At 41.6% G+C, this 21,567-nt stretch overlaps 3 protein-coding genes across 10 annotated transcripts in view; 2 read left to right on the forward strand and 1 right to left on the reverse strand.

The window, feature by feature from the left end:
• The window catches only part of pde10a (phosphodiesterase 10A), a 54,591-nt gene extending 52,234 nt beyond the window's left edge, over window positions 1-2,357 (forward strand). For all 8 annotated transcript variants that reach the window (XM_052079595.1, XM_052079594.1, XM_052079596.1 and 5 more), the window contains one exon: window positions 161-2,357. In XM_052079595.1, the coding sequence (XP_051935555.1) occupies window positions 161-260 (100 nt within the window). In that variant the 3' untranslated portion in view covers window positions 261-2,357. The remainder of the gene's footprint in view (window positions 1-160) is intronic.
• Window positions 2,358-7,089: 4,732 nt separating this feature from the next.
• On the forward strand, window positions 7,090-10,590 carry pla2g12b (phospholipase A2, group XIIB). Its single transcript, XM_052079656.1, has 4 exons — window positions 7,090-7,617; window positions 8,699-8,775; window positions 8,874-9,039; window positions 10,396-10,590. The coding sequence occupies exons 1-4, from the start codon at window positions 7,164-7,166 to the stop codon at window positions 10,512-10,514; spliced, it is 816 nt and encodes a 271-aa protein (XP_051935616.1). The 5' UTR covers window positions 7,090-7,163; the 3' UTR covers window positions 10,515-10,590.
• A 1,737-nt stretch (window positions 10,591-12,327) lies between these two features.
• On the reverse strand, window positions 12,328-20,633 carry oit3 (oncoprotein induced transcript 3). The gene is made up of 9 exons (XM_052079615.1): window positions 20,227-20,633; window positions 17,901-18,275; window positions 17,716-17,829; window positions 16,827-16,949; window positions 16,597-16,719; window positions 15,387-15,547; window positions 14,912-15,324; window positions 13,534-13,633; window positions 12,328-12,658 (listed from the first exon to the last, which is right to left on the reverse strand). The coding sequence occupies exons 1-9, from the start codon at window positions 20,336-20,338 to the stop codon at window positions 12,494-12,496; spliced, it is 1,686 nt and encodes a 561-aa protein (XP_051935575.1). The 5' UTR covers window positions 20,339-20,633; the 3' UTR covers window positions 12,328-12,493.
• Window positions 20,634-21,567: the final 934 nt, after the last annotated feature.

A 21,567-nucleotide genomic window follows, 5' to 3' on the forward strand; every position in this document is an offset into this window, starting at 1 on the left:
ATAGTGGAAAAGAAAATGGATGGCTTGAGTTAACCTTTTCAGGGACAGCCGTTACGGCAGTGGACAGCTTATGTTATCAGGTTGCAGGGTGCATGAAAGGGTTGATTTCAATACGGGATGGTTGAGTATGACTCTAAAGTAGGTGCGGTGTGTGTTGCAGGGAGAACTTGAGCCAATGGGAGAAGATAGCGCACGGTGAGGTGGAGGATGTGGTGCCTAGCCGGCCTTCTGATTCAGGACCTGTCAAGGTGGACAACTGACTACCAAAGGGTTGACTGCTTGTCATAACGGGTTCAATCTGAACTTTGCCACACTTATGAAGCTTTTTTTAAGAGGGAGAGGAGCAGGAGCAGGAGCTGGATCAGCAAAAAGGCGCCTTGACTTAACAAAAAAACACAAGTTACCTCAATGGGTGACGGAGGTGTCAAAGCTGATGGTTTTACTGATCCCAGAGACTGACTGACAGCTAACGGGAGGAACTGAAACCCATCACCCTACATCTACTCCGTTTGGGAATTTCTTTTCGAAAATGGACTCTGTGCCATTTTGGTTGTTTATTTGGCTTTGTTTATGTCATTTGTTCTTGTTTTTTTAATTGTTATTGTTCCCATTATTGTTATTATAATTATTATTTGAGTTGATTCTTTGCGGTCTTGTATTTGAGAGGCCTTACACTGAACCTTTCACAGGAAGGTGATGTGAAACCTTGTTGTTTAGGTTGATATCTTTTTAAAATGGTACTGTTTGCCTTCTGCGGTAAATGAGTCACTACTACTTCAGCAAGGTATTCAGAGACAGAAGGAATGTGTAGTACATTGAACATGCATGCTATAATAATGCCACCTTAGAGATGAGGGGGGATGTCAGAATGTTTTTCTTTCTTAACTTTTGAGCAAAAATCCTTTGCAGTACTTGAAAAGACACACAACCTGTTTAAACACAAAGATGGCAGAAATCCCGCACGATATATTTTGCGCGAAAAAAAAGCTTCAACTGCGACTATGAGAGGATGGGGATTTCTGTGTGCCAAAACTGTCACAAAAGTCACAACGTAAGGCCCTGAAGTCGACCCCCCGTCACAGCACTGCCCTGAGGCCATTGCTAGCACTTGAAACCTTCGGCAAGCAGTCACGTATGTTTAAGACAGCTTGTAAATTTTAACGTGGGATCTCCACACGTAAAAGCAGAAGACATGATCGGTGGAAATGAGACTTGAGCACTACTCCGTGTCGTCAGTGTCAAATCTGATAAGCTGCATGTAACTCTGGGACTGTTCTGCAAGACTTTTTGCAGGTGTGTTTAACGTTTCAGCATCCGCTCGTTCTCCTACAGATGATTTTCCAAGATCTTCCTGATTACATTTTCTCGATCTTTTCCGAATGGTCATTCCAGTGGACGTGGTCCCTCTAATAATTTGATTCACGAATGCTAAGGTGGCCCCTGTAGTGTGAATGTACACTTGGTTCATTTACAGTGCATCTATAAAAAGTCTGTACGCCACTCTCAAATGCCAGGTTGAAAAGACGTCATTTCAAAATTTTCCACCATTAATCTGACCTACAAACTGTACAATTGCAATGGGCTGGGGGAGGGGGTGGGGTGGATCAAATAAAATCTTTTGTACTGGGGAATTAAAAATAAACAACTGAGATAGTCTGGTTGCATAAGTGTGTACACCCTGGCATTTTGACAGGGATGTGTAGACTTATGTATCCAATGTGTGTTCTGTTGATCCCCTGAATGTGGCATGTGGATCGGGTGTGTTCTGTCAAACTGTTCAAAATTGCTTCCAGTAAGTTCCAATCGAGAGCAACACTTAGCATGCACTTAGACTGAAGTGAGATGTAATTTGCATATAAAGTACAGTAATAGGTGTGTACTGTGTGCATTCTAGAATCGATATTTGCTCTAATGGTGCTAAACTGAATGGCAGTTCATGCACTTTCTGAATGTGTGTGTGTGTGTGTGTGTGTGTGCAAGAGTCTATTTACTATTTACATTCACCCTATATGGTTGAGAACACGGTGAAGTCCACAACACTGCACTGTTCCTACTTTTCAGCACCAGTTATATCATTATCTGCACTATGTTCAGCATATCTTTATCATTATTCTTGATGATGATGATTATTATTATTAATAATAATATTGCTATTATACCTATTATTTTCTTAATTAGAATGACATTTAAATTAACTTATATTTTTTATACAAAGAAAAATAATGTTGGCCTTTTTTGTTGGTGACAAACAAAATGGTCCATACATGTTGCTGTTACCCACAATAATTGAGGAAGTTGTAATGATGTAATTATAAGAGCAGTAGCCAAAATGACTTTTATTAAATATCTGAAAAATACCACACTGTGTTGGGTATTTTTTTCCCCCGTGAGTCCCAATTAACATTTCTCCTTTTCAGATATTTCACGACAAATCTCATTCAAGGTTGACATTTATGGGCATATGTAAATGATTGTCATTCATTTTTGTGTATTGCATCTTTGTTCGCTGTAGCAATGTCAAATGAACATTTTAATTTCCTCCTGTTCAATAATAGAAGGTCACTGTGCGTATCATCAACAATCATTGTTGCAAGACTTTGAATGCAAAACAAGAACTCTACTTGTTTCTGTGACACTATGAACATGTCATGAAATTAATTATATATTTTTTTAAATAACATCTTTAAAAACATCTTCTGTGTCGTCAACATATTCACACCATTGTAATGCTCATTAAATGCTGTGCATGTGTGTCATTGTCAGGATTTGAAGAAAGTGTCACAGCAGAGCTGCTCCAACAGAGATCGCCTGGTGGTGTTCACTGACGTCTTTGATGATGTGTGTGAAGGCTCATCGGTATTTGGATGCATCCTAAGGGAAATTAAGCTTGTTCCATTTCCTCTGGACCCATCGGCTGATTTTTTAAAAAAATATTTTATTTATTTATTTTTTTAGCATGTGCCATCACTTGTTTCAGACGGGACGACACGTCCTTGGACCGGGCAAAAGTGGCACAAACAGCAGCCCTGGTGTGTCAGACAGCAGGGTCAACAGTGGACTACAACTCCATTGGTGCTTATTCAAAAGATGGCGTTACACACACGGAAAGTTGTATTATATTACCGGTATATTATTATATGATGCACTGTATTAAACACATAATTTTAAAAAATTGAGAAAAAAAATGTGAAGACATAAACTGTTTTTATAAAGTGCAATTACAGTACATGCTGTATCGTGTGTTATATGTGTGCCTTTCAGGGGCCTGACCTTGTGAGTGACATCAGAAGGTGGATTCGGTTGGGTCAGTTTGACTACGTGTGAGCATTTGGCAGCTGTGGCTGACAAGAGCTCCTTTCGAGTGTTCTCATTTTGTACTTGTGTATTGCACTCTTTACCCTGTTCAATAAACGGCTGAAAGTGCATCTGCAACTATGGCTCTCCTTGCTCATAAGTGAATGTTTCCATCACCTTTTTTATCATTCAACTCAAGTGGTGACGTACTTGAAGTTCGCTCAAAACAGCAAACATGACTCTTGAGACTCCAATAGCTTGGAATACCTGCTTGCTCCTCATCAGCTCATTTTAACCACTGCTTTCTTAATACCGGGCATCTGCATTCCGTTAACATAAGTAGCAGAAGCTTTCTACAAAAATAACAGAATTCATACTTTCAAACTTAAAGTTCATTATAAGGCTTTTTTGGCTGATTGTCAGGGAGAAATGAAATGGTTGGCGGCCATTTTGACGAGAGTTGCCAATTATGGCTCTTTGGTCGAAAAGAGCTTCAGGAAAAGCCTTAATAAATGAGTGTGACGTAAAAGAACACAGCGCACACCCTCAATAACAGAATGTTCTATTCATAAAACAGGCCCGGAGGAGTGAAACTGTAAGCATAGTTCTTGAGGCACTGACCGCACTACACTTCACTGCATAAAAGCACATTCAACACAAGATCCTACAGGGCTTTTGCACATGCTAACTTCAAATCATATGTCTTTGCTGTTCTGTGAATAATCCCTTTGTCAGTATATAGCAGGCATGAAGAGAATTCAGTGTACCATTTTGCAACATGTTCAAATGAGAGTTTAGTCATAGAAATAATTTAAAAAAAAAACATAGGCGCTTTAAATGAATCCGGAGTGTATGTCGGAATCAGACGAATGTATGGCGCTTTGATAGAATTGGCAGTCGTGTGCTGAATGGATCGAAAGAATACTTTGACGAGTTGAATGACAAACATGAAAAAGAAGGAAGAGGAGAAGAAACAAGTGAGGTGGACCAACAATGATTGGGAAGGAAGAAGTTAGAATGGCACGAAAAAGACTGAACATTGGGAAGGCAGTTGGTGCTGATGACGTACATTTGGAGGCATAGAAGCATCAGTGGCTGTGCCTGTGGAGTTTTTGACCAGTTTGTTCGATAGAGTTCTAGTCCCAGTCAGCAAAATTGGTCTGGCCCAGCTCTGGGGCAGACACGGCACGTACACTCGGCCCACATACCTCAATGAATGACTGTCCTGCACTGGCCCACGTCTGGCATCCATGATGTGTGTGTGTGTGTGTGTGTGTGTGTGTGTGTGTGTGTGTGTGTGTGTGTGTGTGTGTGTGTGTGTGATGAATGGAATTCCGCATCGGTGTGCAATTGTAAAACAAGGCTGTGTGTTGAAAAATAAATCTGAAACTGCATTATAGGGTGGCTCAATACTGGCTGGCCATGTACGGGCCGGAGTTGTAAATTGATTTCTGGCCCAAATACTTCACTCCACAAGTGGCCCTCATCTGGTTTGCCAGATTCAAGCCAGTCCCTCCTTTGCCACTCCCGGGCCGTGTTCGGCCCACATCCATTATGCCAGTGCCGACTCAAGGCCAGCTGTGCCACCTTCATGCCGAATCCTGGCCAGATGCCTCTGCTGCCTGGGGTGGGTCAGAAGATACCAGAGGAATCGAGGGAAAGGTTCACATTTTCAAGCGGCTGAACTCCACGACTTGATGGATGTGGTGAGCGAATGTGGGCAATTGGTGAGCAACATGAGGGCAATTGGTGTTGGAGAGGACGATACAGAAGATTTGGTGGAAAATATTGACGCATGTGGCGACCCCTAACGAGACAAGCAGAAAGAAGAAGAAGCAGAAGTTCTGCGCAATCTACAGTTTTCCATCGTCTCTCATCGTGCATCTTGCATATAGTGTATTAAAAGCACAGAACTATTAAAAATTACCATTCTTTAGAATGAGTTAACAATTTATGCTGTAACAGTAACTTTGAATAAAATACGCTGTAATAATAAGAATCAAATTTTCCAGTCATTTTTTCTAGAAAATTAAATACTACATGTCGCATTCACAATTTATACTAGGTGTGTGTGGGTGTGGGTGTGTGTAAAATAAATAAATAACAAAAGTGTGTGTGTGTGCGTGTGTGTGTGTGTGTGTGCGTGTGGTTGTGTGCGTGTGTGTGTGTGTGTGTGTGTAAAATAAATAAATAACAAAAGTAACACTAAACCCGTAGCACTGAAGGTGACAAAACAAACATTAATTTGACATATTGTACCTGTGTGGCACTATTTCCTTTGAACACTAGAGGGCAGCAATGGCTTGAATATGAATGATAATACATTCATTCATTCATCTTCCGAGCCGCTTGATCCTCACTAGGGTCGCGGGGGGTGCTGGAGCCTATCCCAGCTGTCTCCGGGCAGTAGGCGGGGGACACCCTGAATCGGTTGCCAGCCAATCACAGGGCACACAGAGACGAACAACCATCCACGCTCACACTCACACCTAGGGACAATTTAGAGTGTTCAATCAGCCTGCCATGCATGTTTTTGGAATGTGGGAGGAAACCGGAGCACCCGGAGAAAACCCACGCAGGCCCGGGGAGAACATGCAAACTCCACACAGGGAGGCCGGAGCTGGAATCGAACCCGGTACCTCTGCACTGTGAAGCCGACGTGCTAACCACTGGACTACCGGGCCGCCCTGAATGATAATAATCTGCGGTAAATAGTCAATAAACTCACACTTTTCATCCGGTTTGTCACATTTAATTCCAAATAAATATTCATATTTTAACTGACATAATAGCTTGGTACTATAGTGTACCCCCTTCTCTTTTCCATAGTGCAATTGTTTCAAAGGTGACAAATTGTTGATGTTATTTATTTATTTTTCATTCATTCATTCATTTATTAAGCAATTGAGGAAACCGCTGTGGCGTGGACTATTTGGCTGCAAACAATCAGCAGTGATTTTTGATCAATCTCATCTAGTTTGCTAATTGCTAACCTAACATAAGAGGTGTCATGACCAATGAGCTAAAAGTCATGACAAATATTGTAAATTAGTTTAGTTTTATTATAATAATTATATTTTAATTAAACAATTCACTCAGTTGTTCTTCACATTTAAGCATGATTTGATTGCATGGGTTTCAACATTTACCAGTGTATATTTTCATCAAACTGTAATCGTATTATCATATTTTATTACATAACCTATGTAATAAATAATTATTATTACATATTATAATAAATAAATATTATTACAAAATATTATGTAATAATATAAAAAATAACCTATTATAAGCATTCTTTTTCATCCTTGCGATGACATTTGTTTGGGGATGTCATGATTTCAAAGTAGAGGCTATTTTGTGAGAAAGACATTCATACACTGTAAAAAAACAGTGGTGGCTTCACTCAAAATCTCAAGGTAATAACCTTCGATAAAATTTGAAATTGGGCAAGTCAAATAAATTTTTTCTGTTGTGGAAAATTACTTACTGCATTTCACAAATAAATAATGTTTACAGTAATAGTGTTCCTTTCATTGTACCCAACGTAAATGACAATATTAGCCTCCCCCCAAAAATACAAGCTGTGTTTTTTTTTTCATGGAAATCATGGAAATCTCATTAGCCTTGTAGATAACTTTCTGATGACATCAGCTCATAACTAGAAGAAGAGAGGAAAAAGATTAGGGAAGCCTTTAGCATTGATGAGAGTTGACTTTTGCCCTCTTGCAGGAGTGAGTGCCCCGCTGTCTGCTAGAGCTTAATCACAGGTCAAAGTCTGCTTCCAGTAAGAGTTGTGTGTTGTTGTCGTCGCTCACTCGCAAAGCTCCTCTCACCCTGTTGACAACGCAGCTGACATTCTTAGAACCATGCTGCTCCGGACTGTTACTCTTCTGCTGCTCCTTAGTGTGACCGCTGGTGTCTGTGCCACCCTGGGTCACTACCAATCAAAATCACTGGAGGAGGACACTCCGGCGGTGGATCCACAAAACACAGATGTGGCAGACACCAAATTATACCAAGACCAGACCAACGAACTACCTGAAGTTTTACCGAACAAAACTCCCGAAGCAGTCAAAGGGCCCGGAGAAATCAGCCAAGCTGGGGAAGCCCAGCATCAACCTAAGGATCAAGAAGAGATGGAGAAGAGCGACAAGATCGAGCCAGTCCAGATGAGCATTTCCACTCCAGATGACCAAAACAGCAGTAGCTGGAGCCTCATGTCAATTAGAAGCAGTTTCCAAACGATGCACGGCTACTTTGACTCCCTGGTCGAACTGGTGGGGGGTCACAATGGCGTGTGTCAGTACCGCTGCAGATACGGTGAGTATGTGGTCTTTCCACACCGCTCCTTATATTTTGTAAGTAAAATGTATATCTTGCTTTCATAACACCCAACGGAAAGGATGCGTGGCGCATCCCTGTTGTGGATTTCCTGATGCAGCACAATCCAACAAAATGCTGTTTGTGGCACATTATGTAAACAGAGAGACAAAGTTTCACAGTGTATAATCTTATCAGTGAAAAGATCAACTTTGACATCACATGGGGGGGGGCTGACGATAATGATGACTCTGGCCCGAGGTGAGACGTCTAATGTATCTCCATAATATACACAAGAAACACCGACTTAGTTTTGCTTTTATTAGGATAATATTACTTCTTTTTTGATGGCATGAAAGGTCATAGAAAATAATTTTTAATCTTGTATGCCCAAAGTCATGTGGGATGGACTCCAGTGCACCGGTGACACTCGTATAGTGAGGACAGGAGGGAGGGAACTATTCTTTCATTTTATTTGATCAACGTCATTAATGTTATTTTATAGAATTTTTTGTTCAATTTATATTCATTCTAGCCGAATTGTATTACGATTACATGATATTCGTGAAATGTTGTTATTGTTGTGTTGTCCTCGCTCATGAAACTGAAAAAAATATACATGTGTCATCTTTGATATTATTTTATTTTACTTTCATCATTTGACAACAGTACAGTATTTACATTAATCCGGTTCTCGTATTATCATATTTTCATTTCAGACATTTTTTCCACATTCAATAGGTGATTCATTTTTTCACATTTATTTAATATCGCAATATTGGCGTTATTTTTGCTGCCGACATCACCGAGAGAGTCAACGCAACGTGATTGACGTGATTAACCGTTTAACATTTTAAATGAATTCACAAATATAGAACTAAGTACAGACATGAAAGTTATTAAAAGAACATACAGTTCAAGTACAAGAAAAAAAAAAAACATCAGGAACCTGGACCTAAAATGATTCACACTTGGGACTGATTTTGATTTCACTTCTGTCGGTGAAATCATGTGTTTGCAGCACAAGTGCTGCTAAATTGCATCACCAAAATTGTGAACGCAATCTTCCGTGTTTCCTCAGGAGAACGTCCTCAACCTCGTCCTGACTACAAGCACCAAGAGCCCAATGGCTGCAGCTCCTCCATGGTGGGATTCCAGGTGGATGTCACCCTATTCATGGCACCAAGTAGCTGATTAGCTCTCGTAACAGCCACCAAATAGACTGGCATAAACTCAAATTGTTTTTCTTGTGCCAGATTGATCTTGGCATCCCAGCCATGACTGAGTGCTGTAACCAGCTCGATGTGTGCTACGACAACTGCGGCATCAACAAGTACGACTGTGACACCAAGTTCCGCTCTTGTCTTCATAACATTTGCTCCGACCTGAAGAGGAGTCTCGGCTTTGTGTCCAAAGTACAAGGTCAGACAAAGACACTCTCCTCCTCACGTTCATTACGTCACATCCGATACGTTACCATTACAATAATACAGTTTTGACAGACAACCTGGAGTTCCATTTCAATGTATAAAGACCGGGCAGCACAGTGGTCGACAGGTTCGCACATCAGCCTCACGGTGCAGAGGTGTAAGGTTCGATTCCGGCTGGCCGGTGACGTCATTTCATGTGGCCTGTGAAAGCAAATCATGTGTGTCAACTTCCATAGCCAAAATCTGTACCGAAATGTCAAACTGTCATGTGCAAGAAGTAACCTTGAGATTTTGCATCCATTTTATCACTCCTCACTTCAACAATAATTGAACACACTATTATAGCTGACTTGACTGTTCTTGACTCAGAACGAGTAATTCATCGATTTGTTGTGTACAAGTAATAATACGATGAGAAAATCAAACATTAATTTAGTTTCACTCTCACAACGGCCCTCCAAGCAAGACGTAACTCCAAAGTGGCCCGCCACAAAATGAGTTTGACACCCCTGTTGAAAGTACAGTACATGCAGTATATATGTAGTACATCCATATGGTAGATGGGGTACAATTTCACAATCATTCAAACTCAATTTCATGGAATCTTGCATGCTTGAAATTTGTTTTTCGTCTGTTGGCGTACACAAAAAGAGCATTTTTGTATTCAAAATAAACCCCGGGCGGCCCGGTAGTCCAGTGGTTAGCACGTCGGCTTCACAGTGCAGAGGTACCGGGTTCAATTCCAGCTCCGGCCTCCCTGTGTGGAGTTTTCATGTTCTCCCCGGGCCTGCGTGGGTTTTCTCCGGGTGCTCCGGTTTCCTCCCACGTTCCAAAAATATGCATGGCAGGCTGATTGAACACTCTAAATTGTCCCTAGGTGTGAGTGTGAGTGCGAATGGTTGTTCGTCTCTGTGTGCCCTGCAATTGGCTGGCAACCGATTCAGGGTGTCCCCCGCCTACTGCCCGGAGACAGCTGGGATAGGCTCCAGCACCCCCCGCGACCCTAGTGAGGATCAAGCGGTTAGGAAGATGAATGAATGAATGAATGAATGAAAATAAACCCCATCTTTTGGATGCAACTCCAATCTGTTTGTTTTCGCAATATTGGTATAACACTGATAATGGTGATCATTTTGGTCCCTGTAAATGTGATATCAAATATACATATATGGCTCAGAAATAATTGCAGTTACCTCACTGTATGAATCTGATGGTTTCGATCATATTTGCATTATTATCTTTGATTGGGTCCTTTGTGTAGTGTGGCATTCGATTTTATTTGTGTACTGTCTTAATGTGAGTCTACTGTACACTAATGAAAATACTCTGTGGGTTTCCTGTCTCTTAGCCTGTGAGTCGATGGCAGATGCCTTGTACAACACAGTGTGGACACTTGGATGCCGGCCCTACATGAACAGCCAGAGGGCAGCATGTGTTTGTGATGGAGACGAGAGGGATGAACTGTGACCCTGAACACCATGGACGGCATTGACATGGAGAAAAAAAAGACAGTTTTGCACATAATATATTTCAGAGCATGGAAGAGAGATGCAGCATAAGAGAAGTTAGCTTGCAGCCAGAAATGTCCCAAATAAGGAAATTCCATGACACAAAATATTTGGGAATTGAGTGATGAAACACATTTCTACTCTTCATGTTCAGGCCAATTCTTAGGCCTGTATAACTCCATTAACATTCATTTCTTTAAGACTCCAAACAAAGGAAACACAAACATAAAACACTTAACAGGCTAATTGCGCTCAGGATGTGAGTCAGTGTTAAGTTATTTGCTATTTATGCACGGACGAGGAACTGCTCCTTCTCATATACGCTCAGCAGACACAGCATTAAGTACAATGCAATATACCGTAATTTCATCTCGCCTGCATGCCATTATGTGTACCTAATGTTGTTTGTTACAGTGTACAGTCATTTTCTATGCACTCTATATTATTACGAGTGTTCAGCGACGGCGCAGAATATTGATGAAAAGCCACTCAGTCACTCCCGAACATTAGAAAAAGCATCTCTGACATTGCAAATGAACTCATGTATTCATGTTGCAGTTGCTTCAGATGAGGCACCGTGACCGCAGTGATGACTTTATACACAGTAAAGGTCACTTAGGATAATGTCACAGATGTACTGGGTTTAATCCACTTTCCAGCAAACAGTCTTCGCTTCAGCTCACAGTATAACATGAAAACCATAAACGATGCTTTGTATTTCATTGCACCAAGTGGAAGAAGGATGGCCATAACTGTGCCGTCAAATGAAATGTTTGACCTTATACCCACCAATGAATTGAGCAAGGAAGAGGAACCAAACAGCGCAGTGAGCAACGCTGATGTCAGCAGCTATATTTTCTACCACGCAGAGCTTTGTTCCACCCAACGGTGCTGCACTACTGCAATTGGTGTCTGCACAAAGGTGCTATGATTAATTATTATATTTATGTAATACATTGTCAGCTACTGTGGTGTACATCTGCATATTCTCAGATTTTTGTTTTTTTGTTTTTTTTGGTTTTCACAACACATCCCCTGTTATTGATGTTATCAATTGTTTTCAAGTGTTTTGTTTTTGTGCTCAGGCCAACGCTGTCTTTGGTGCTTTCATGGCATCCTGTTGGATTTGAGCACCAAAGAAAGAACCTGTTGAAGTGAGTTGAGGAGTTTAAAAACCTTTTTTCAGGGGCAATTACCTGTACTTAGGTGTGGTGTAAATTGGCTGCTGGGTAACATCATAAATGGATTAATTAACAGCAGATTGACAGCGCTCTACGTTTGATCGAATGAACACAAGTAGCACTTTCATTGAAAGACTTCAAACTGAGCTATAAATTGAGCATCATGCCATTTGACTACAACACAGGGAAACGTTAAAATCAGCTATTTGATGACGAGCAGGGGCGGACCAACGCAGCGGTTAATGGTGGCCGCCAACAGCAAAGAAAAGGCTTCTACAAAACCTCACAATGTTGTCAATCGATGCAATAATATTAGTTTAAAGTCAGATTGAATAATTGAGCCTCTTAAGTTTGACCTGTGATAATCAAACGCATTTGGGCCATTGCCAATACGTAGGGTACGCTTTGACAATCAGCTGCTTAAAACTTTACGCGCATTATCCAAGATTGTCAAAACTTGGTTGATGAAAACAAGGCTATCAGCAATTCGCTCTGGAATCTTCTGACGTAAGAGCGTTTGTTTGTTTCCAAGACAGTATTAATGGAGCAAGTGTGGTCTGAAGTGGAAGTACGTTGCCGCAAACAGAGATCTTCATCATAAACATGGCATTTTAATGTAGAACGTGTTTTTAGTGGTGCTTCAACTAAACAGTTTGAACATTACACATTGGAGAACACAAGGACAAACTTTAAAAAAAAAAATCAAAGATGTCTGCTTGGTCAATCAAATGTCTGCGATTGAAACATCCGTGGAAATTTAATCCGTCTGGCTGCTGGGTTCGGGCAGGATGAAAATGGGGCCCCCACTCAGTGTGTGCTGACGCTCAGATGCGGCACCACGACGGACACGTCCCCGACAAGGCTGACTGCAGCGAGAATCTCCAAGGCTACACACCAACACTTGACAGTGGAGGAAGACTTGCTGCAAACACACAGGATACACCTGCCGTCATCAGACATCTTCTACGTTAATGAGGGGTGTCAACCCTTTTTCGTTTGAGGGCCACATTCATAAAAACGCAAGGATACAAGGCCTGCTTTTTCAACTTTAATTTATTAAGCACGCTAAAATCAGTGAAGCAAGCAATGATATATTGTTTACAGGTCCTAGCTACTGTATTTTAGAAAATGGTTGCATAGCAGCTTTCTGTTCAAGCTAATTGTTTCAAGATTTTAAGGTGGACAACAGCCCTGTATCTCACTAGATTAGCTCCAGCTAGAATGAACGGTAGCCAAATCCCATCTCCAACATTCACAACTGTAGTAAGATGATGTCTTATTATTTTAGTCGTAAATACAGTAGTTTATTTGTATCTTTATCTAGAAAAGCTGTTAGGAATGTGAATCACTCTGTAGTGGCCCCTACTTTTTTTTCGACACCCTCCTTTCTCACCCGGCCCACCCTCATTAAAAGTGGTTTTATTTTTTAACCAGCCTTGTGGGCCGTGTCAAATGTCATTTTTAATATATGCCGCGGGCCACTGAAGAATTAATGGTGGGCTGCAAATGCCCCCTGGCTGTAATTCGGACATCTCTGATGTAAATGCTACTTGTATGGCACATTCACTGATCTCAAAGTGCTACCGAGAAGCAAGGTAAAAATTAAACTGAAAAAAATGAGATACAATCATTAAATGATAAGCACCACCGAGCAATTAACATAAAGCTGTCTCATAGTTACAGCCAATAATCCAAACAACATACTGTCAGGCAAACCTACGCCCACACACACACTCTCTCTCTCTCACTCTCTCTCTCCTTATAGCCAGCTGGCTCCCAGCAGCCTGCCTGACTCACCCGGTTCTCCTTGCCAATGAACTTGAAGACAGGGACCTGGTAGTGCCTGGAGAGCTTGTCCTTGGATGAGTACTGAGTAACTGTTTCATCCGAGATACACCTGCTCACAAGACACAGAGCTTAAATCTTTACAGGGATGCCCGCTGTTCCATCTTTAAAGAACATCCATCCATTCTCTCTACCGCTATCCTCGCGGCAATGCTGTCGTCTATCCCAGCTGACTTTGGAAGCGCCAATGTCTTTGTGCATCTTTTTTTTTTAATCTGTATTCCTCACTTTTAATATCAGAAGTATTGATGACTTGTATGCTTTGTGGAACGGCTTTATTTCCATTCTTGTAATTGTATGGGGTTGTAAAATACTGTGAATAGCTTTGTGTCCAAATTGTGCTCGATATAAAAAATTGCCTTGAGACTTGCCCTGCCTTCAAAGGTTGAGCTGGCAGTCCATTGTGTTTTCTCGACAGATCATCAGCAGCAAAAGTCAGGGGTGTTTGACATTTGATGCGACACATGACGTTCGCTGTCCTATAACTGTCAATCATTTGATTCCCACGGCAGCAGACGCGTCGTATCGGACAAAGTCACAAGGCTGCGGGACCAAATGAATTTCTTTCACGAATAGAATTAAATTAAGTAGTAGAATGAATGTAGCAGTCAGGCTTCTTTAAAGGTTATGTGAGTCCATGGCATGTTCTGCAAGTCTTTGCATTTATAAAAAATAAAGAAATAAATGTTTTTGCAGATACTGCGATGGGTTTGCATTCCAGGATGACCTGATGGAATATGCTTTCTTCCTGTTTTTTTCTGTTCATGATTTATTCAGCTTATCTGAGCTGGAGCATTGAGTCGATTACTGGGCTGACACAGTTGCAAACAACGATTACTGTCCAATTGTTGCGTTTGTGTATGTATACGTATATTTTATATTCGCACTGTTTATTCTAAAAATTCTTCACCAGCTTAGAAAGGTGCGACATCACAAAGAGTGGGAGAAGGGTGTTCGACTTGTTTTTTCAACTCCCTTCTTTTCTCACATTCTGGAGACAAAAGACGTGCTAATATAAATATATAAAGGCACCGCTGTAAACAAGCCGAGGCATTTTAAGGTATTCTTAAAGAGGCTTTTTTTTCCATCAAGTTTTACAGACAACAGTTCCATGTATAATCGTACGGTTAAAGTAATTCAAAATTATGATGATGCAAAAACTACTTTCCATTGTTTCTTGACAGTCTGAAGAATCGAAGGTAAAAAAAAGGGTTTGATCCAGTTAAGAGACTCCAAGAAAAAAGCTTGGACTTTGTTCTGCTTGCTGTGCTGTGCTTCTAATTTGTGCAGAAGCTGACTTGAAAAATAATTGGACTCTGAGACAACTCACCCGTCTTTTATCAGGTAATACTTGAGGGCCTGGTCAGCATTGGGCCCTGGCGTTGCAAAGCAGCTCTCTACCAGGGCAGAGAGGCCCTCCACTCTCTCTTTGGGCTCCACCCCGAAGAACAGCGATTCGTGAAGATGCAGATGAGGCGGCGCACGGTAAATCTCCAAGAACTGCGCATTCTTGAAGAGCTCCAGCGAGAAGGGGAAGACCCCCTCGCTGTGGCCGGCCAGCTCCAGGGCTGAGCCGCGCTGACTTGCCTGGTATCCATCGGACACTTGGTACTCCCTGGGGAACTCACAGGTGATTGGCACTACTAATTTACTGGTGCGTACGATAAGGTCCCCGCTGCTACCCAGACGGGCCCTGGGGAGGCCTGTCACCAGGTTGGTTGCGACTATCTTGTCATCGGTCACCTTCGACGGACACATTGTCGTTAGTATGAAACAAAGAGCTGATACTCGCAACTGTGACTGACCTCTACAGTAGTGCCACATGTCTTGAGGCTGAAGTTGAGGTTGATGTGCGTGCCATTGGAGATACCACGACATGACGAGTTGGAAAGAAAGAGGTCCAATCCTCCAACAATGTCCTTTGGTACTGACACCGTAATGGAACTGGGGATGCACTCCACTGGCACTGCAAATGTAAGAATGCGATTCGAGGAGAACTAAACTCCCAAGCAAGTGTTTGGGTCTTTTTCAGTCCATTTTATGTGCCAGCACGAGTCAAAATATGGTGCTCTGATTCATATTTTGTTTGCGGAATGAGATTTAAACAGAATAATTTATCTAAGGGGGAATCCATGTTGCCCTCTGCTGTAGACCACAAGTGACATCAAAATACCGTAGTGCTTATACAGGACATTAAAGTAAGCCTGGTTTGTTCAAATTAAATCAGCAACAGTGCCAGGCTGTCAACATCACAGGTAAGTGTGCTGATTCATTGTTGCTTACTAAACTGCCTCTGAAAAGTAGTTGCGAGAAAGCAACAGTCACGGGGCGTGCTGGAGCCTATCCCAGCTGTCTTTGGGCAGTAGGTCAGGGGACACCCTGAACCGGTTGCCAGCCAATCGCAGGGCACACACAGGCAAACAACCATCCGCGCTCACACAAGGGACAATTTTGAGTGTTCAATCAGCCTGCCATACATGTTTTCGGAATGTGGGAGGAAACCGGAGTAAACACACGGAGGCCCGGGAGAGAACATGCAAACTCCACACTGGGAGGCCAGAACCGAAATCGAACCATGCACCTCAGCCCTGTGGGGTCAACGCACTAAACACTAACTGTATCTGACATGAAAAGGATGACATGTTCTGCTATTGGTTTGTGTTTCTTGCATAGTTTTATATGGGAGTGCAAAGCCAATCTACTTGGACTACTGTTATCATTGATGACATCATCTTTGTTATTAGAACAATTACAGTAATTATGACTTATGTTATTATTATTATTATTTATTATTATTATTATTATTATTGTCATCATCGATCGATCCATCCATCCATCCATTTTCCAATCCGCTTATCCTCACAAACGGTCGCGGGGGGTGCTGGAGCCTATCCCAGCTGTCTTCAGGCAGTAGGCAGGGAACACCCTGAACTGGTTGCCAACCAATCGCAGATTATTATTATTATTATTATTATTATTATTATTGTTACTAATATGATTATGATACACCCATACCCAGACATGTGCGTTTGTCATGGCTCAGCTGCAGCCCTCTAGGACAGTGACACCGGTAGGAGTCAAGCAGTGTTGAGCAGCCATGACTGCAGCCTCCATTGTTTACATGGCAGCCTGCCATCTCTACATGACAGCAGAAAAGCAGAAAGAAGAAAAGAAAACTCAGTCAGATGTTACATTGCGGTATTTCAAAGCGGCCAATGTAGAATATCCAGAATCCTATACAGTACCCCGACAGTTTAGCCCAGTCTCATCCAGCCCTCGGCCTGGACCGCAGTCACACTGTCTGGATCCTTTGGTGTTGACGCAGACCTCTGCACAGCCGCCATTGGCCTTCTCGCACTCATTCACGTCTGAACATAACACACAACCACACGTGTCACACAGGACATGGCTTTTAATTGACTTGAGTGCTGGAGGCACGACATGAGCCGCCTGCAGGGTTGAGGATGACAAATTTCTTTCATGGCAGACTTCGCAATACTGAAGGGACAAGTAATAATAAAGATGGATGAAAGAATGGATACGTCAGGGTGGAATGAGGACACTGACGTCTATCCTTTAGTTGCGTAGAAGCCAAAACATTAGATAAACTTGATCTGTGCAAATTACAATAAAGAAACACATACAATACAGATGCTCAGATAACAATGCAGGTTTTTTGGAGGTGAATAACCTACAATATTTGAATTAACTCACAGTGTAGGTGCAGTGCTATTTAATCTGAACTTGAATCACAATAATCAAATGTTAAATGTTAAATTCCTACCCCTTTGTCTTTCGATGCAACTCTTGTACTGCAGTTAGTAAAAGTGTACACCATTTAGTGTCCAGCGAATGTGTGTCATGTATATCCAAGCTGAGTCATTAGTGAGCAATTACTACTCCAGGCATGAACTAGTAAAAGTTCTAAAATAGTATTTTTACTCTTAATACTTTAAAATAGTATTAAAATAGTATTTTTAATATATGAAATACCATACAAACTGGGATGAGTACATCATATGTGTTCGTTCTATCGTTGCTGTTCTTGCTACTTGTGTCTCATGTCTTCCTGTATATTGTCATTTGGAGCAAATCTCGTCGACTGCACTCTTCCTTCCTGTCGGTTAATCTCACCCAGGCATGTTTGTCTGTCTGGTCCCAGAACGGTTCCAGGAGCACAGCGACATTCCAACTCAGGACATCTTGGACCCGTCGTGCATGGAACGTCATCACAGATGTCATAGAAATCTGTGGCACATAAATGTGACGATTCATAAGGGAAAAGCTCAGCGAGACGATGCATTGAAGGTTGGACTCACGACCACAGTAGACATGGAAGCAAACGGAAGGTCTGGGCAGGCGGTACACAAAGTAACCCCCAGTGCAGGCTTTCACGTCCACGCTGGCGTTCCATTGGCAACAATCGTTTCCAAAGCTGGCACACACTGGCAGAGTGACGATGCCTTCCTGGAGCTGAGGGTGGCTGCCATTGAGCCAAATGGGAGCGTGGCTGCCGCAATGGTTCTCTGGGATGCAGAAGGTGGGCATGGCGTCCCCTGCCAATCCTGTAAAGCGATACCACTCCCCGGACATGTGGCTATCGCAAAGAGGACTCACGGAGGACTGGTTGATGTGATATTCTGTGTTCCTCCATGGTTCATTCAGACTGATGTAGGCAGAACATGGGTCAAGGGCTGAGGGCAAACATAATGGACAATGAAACGGTAATTGTAAAATGATAACAACTTGGATTTATGAGGCACCATTTCTGAGACCCAATGACACTTTGTAATATTAGGTCTGAGTGATTAAGATGATGACTTTATAAGGGAGTAAAGGGCTGGGATCGCAGTTTGACGTTCTTAGTGTTATGCCCCAAGAGGACAAACTAAAGAGTATTTCCTTCCTTATACCACAGTTACCAAACTCAAGGCCCAGGGGCCAGATCTGGCCCACCATATTATTTTATGTGGCCCACAAAAGCAAATGAAACATGTCAACTTCTACCATGATTGCTAAAATCTGGACCAAAAAGTCAACTTCTCATGTGGAATAAATAAGAGAGATATTGTAAGCATTTTCTTGTGACCAAACCCCTCATTACAGTAACTTAAACCATCGTTGAATCAACCATTATTCTTGACTTGAAACCACTGCCTTATACCATTAAGCTGCTCAACATGAGCACCACGCTTTTTAAATGAATAACTTGTATCCTTTCATCTTTTACATTACGTGGTTATCTTGTATTGTTCTTATTTCATTGTTCTTATCAATGCACTTCTCACAACCGTTACAATGTTATTTATTACTGGATGTATTTGTCTATTGAGGCAGAATGTGCACTTGGACCTGAGAGCTGTAAATGGATAATCCACACCAGGATCAAAAAAGTAGTTTGAATCTCATTCTCAAGCACATGTGCCATGGTAGACTCCCTCCTGAAAGACTGAATGTTGTCATTAAAGCAAAAGGTGCTTCTATAAAGTAATATAGAGATTGCATACGCATGCAATCTGTTTGCACCACATCTAGATGTTTCCCCTTGCACATTCACATTCTGTAGGTAATCGGTCACATTTCATTAATTTAAAAAAACATTGAAATCATAACACTCTGAATATCCATTGTAGTTGATTTAAGGTGTGCCTCATTCCTTATTTATGCGGTGCCAAATCACAACAGAAGTTATCTCAAGGCGAAACTGCCTGCTTACGAACAGAACACAACCATGACTCCATGGGGGGTATGGGGCACCATCTGCCTCAAACAGTTGGGTTGAGCTAGAGACACAGGACAAGGGGGATAGGAAGGATATTATTGCACGCCGCAAAAGCAGAAAAGACATGCAACAGTCATGCAATGTTACCAGCAGGTTGATAATGCAAATATTTCTGATGATATTAACAGTGAAAATCCTGTTGCTGAATCAGCTCTGGAAACTAAACAAGATCAGATAAATATCCTTATTGGGAAGGAAGAAAAGCCATTTGAGGACAATCAACAAAATGAGCAATTGATGGTCGCGTTGTTCTTGTGTAATTTAAAAGCAAACGGGGAAATAGCAGATAGATGTGACTGCATTTTATTACATTGCTGCTGTCATTCCATTGAGTTCAATTGATACGTTAAAAAATATGGTAACATTAACAACAAACTGCACTAAAGCCAACAGGATTTACACTTATGAGACTAGGATTTTGAATGACAAAAAAAATGCCCAACATCAGGTGCGATCTTAGAGAATTCATTTTAACAGCTGAACAAATGAAAATCTGCCTTCACAAAGACGGGCCATGCTCAGTTGTATTGACCATGTCAGGGATTTATTAATTTAACCGTCTGTAATTTTCATTGTACCAGGACTACACTGCATCATACGAAGAGCAGTTTCTGATATTGTCTGAACTCGTTGAGTTACAATGCTCTCCTACATCAGTGCAAATAACAAAAAGTAATAATATTGCAAACTTGAAGATGGTGGATATCCCTTAATGTACACTATGTGGACAAAAGCATCACAAATCAGTGAAAGGCCAGACAAGATCCCCTGAATCTTACTTACCTTTACTAAATACAATCACATAACAATGAAGACATATATACAGGTGTGTATATATATATTTATATATATTTTATACTCACTGGCGGCTGTGACTTGGAAAACGTTTTGTAGCAGAACAGTCACCCAAAAAAACATGATGTTGGAAAAACGAGATTGCACCAACAGGTCACAATGTCGTAGCACATTGTTCATCCTCTGGCAAAGTCTGCTTTTAATAGACGCCTCTTATCTGTTCGTGTGTGGCTGTCATGGCTTACCTTGACCTCCTATTTGCCAAATCACAGAAATCACATTCCCATTGTTTCACACTGTATGTCCCTCCCAGCACTTACAACCTCAATTTCCTTTAGCTGTAAATAAAAGTTATTTGGACAATAGTGTAGTCACATTAGACTTATCCAACCAGTCAGTGTTGGGTTAAAGCAGCTCGAGGGTTTGAACACTTATCATTACTCTGTTGAGGGTTGAGGCCCAAGCAATAGCTTACACTTCAAGACAATAAGCCAATGAGCATTGTGTTTTTTAATGAGGAGACATACTGTCACCTTTCAGCACATACACCATTCACACAAACGGACACATGGATTTTGCATTGTTGTTGGTTTTTTGCTTTGGCTTTCTGAAGTCAGTTGTAGTTTGTAGAACAGGCTTGGCAGTTTTTTTGTGTTGGGGCACAGGCTTTGTTTTAATTCAGTAATTATTAGATTTAGGATTCGTTTTTGATCTTTTATACAATGAGTATTTGCTGCATGCAAGATATAAAAAAAAGCCCAGACGTAAGTGTAGACTCACGTATAATGCAATACAGTTAACTAAAGTGTAATTCAGACTGGTCTGACGTTCTGACAGGTGCTTATACTGCACTTTGTCATACAGATATCTGACATAGACAACCAGAAGAAACCAAGCTGCTTCATAATCACTAATTTTGGTAGTAAGCAGAGCTTACTTAAAGTTTGCGTTTTCAGTTCCTTATATGCAATTAAATCAATGATGACATTCATTCAAATTGCTCTTTAAGGCTAATGAGGTGGAAAATGCCATGCTTCTCTTTTGTGACTACTCCTGGAAATGAGACATTGATTTCTTCCTTGGCTCAGGCAAGTTTAATCGGCTTTGAGCACTTTACTATAGATGCAGAATGCGCTGCAGACCGATACTCAACTCAAGCAACAGGACATATGCGTTTTTGTTTACACACACACACACATAGTGCAGAGGTACAGGGTTAGATTCTGGATCCGGCCTTCCGGTGTGGAGGTTCCATGTTCTCCCCGCGCCTGTGTGGATTTTCTCCGGGCTTCTGGTTTCCTCCCGCAGTCCAAAAACATACATGGCTGGTTAATGGAACACTCTAAAATGTCCCGAGGTGTGATTGAGAATGAGAATGGTTGTTTGCTTCTGTGCCTTGCGAAGGGCTG

This window comes from Hippocampus zosterae, chromosome 11, assembly GCF_025434085.1.
Source record: "Hippocampus zosterae strain Florida chromosome 11, ASM2543408v3, whole genome shotgun sequence".
Lineage (NCBI taxonomy): Eukaryota > Metazoa > Chordata > Actinopteri > Syngnathiformes > Syngnathidae > Hippocampus > Hippocampus zosterae.

Bases quoted from the DNA above. Each gene is read 5' to 3' on its own strand.
- pla2g12b (XM_052079656.1), top strand. From the start codon at position 7,164: ATGCTGCTCCGGACTGTTACTCTTCTGCTGCTCCTTAGTGTGACCGCT. The intron at 8,776-8,873 runs GTGGATGTCACC...TTCTTGTGCCAG, and splicing joins CCTCCATGGTGGGATTCCAG to ATTGATCTTGGCATCCCAGC. The intron at 9,040-10,395 runs GTCAGACAAAGA...CCTGTCTCTTAG, and splicing joins CTTTGTGTCCAAAGTACAAG to CCTGTGAGTCGATGGCAGAT.
- oit3 (XM_052079615.1), bottom strand. From the start codon at position 20,338: ATGAACAATGTGCTACGACATTGTGACCTGTTGGTGCAATCTCGTTTT. The intron at 18,276-20,226 runs GTGAGTATAAAA...GTTTGCCCTCAG, and splicing joins TTTCCAAGTCACAGCCGCCA to CCCTTGACCCATGTTCTGCC. The intron at 15,548-16,596 runs GTATGGGTGTAT...TTACATTTGCAG, and splicing joins TGACAAACGCACATGTCTGG to TGCCAGTGGAGTGCATCCCC.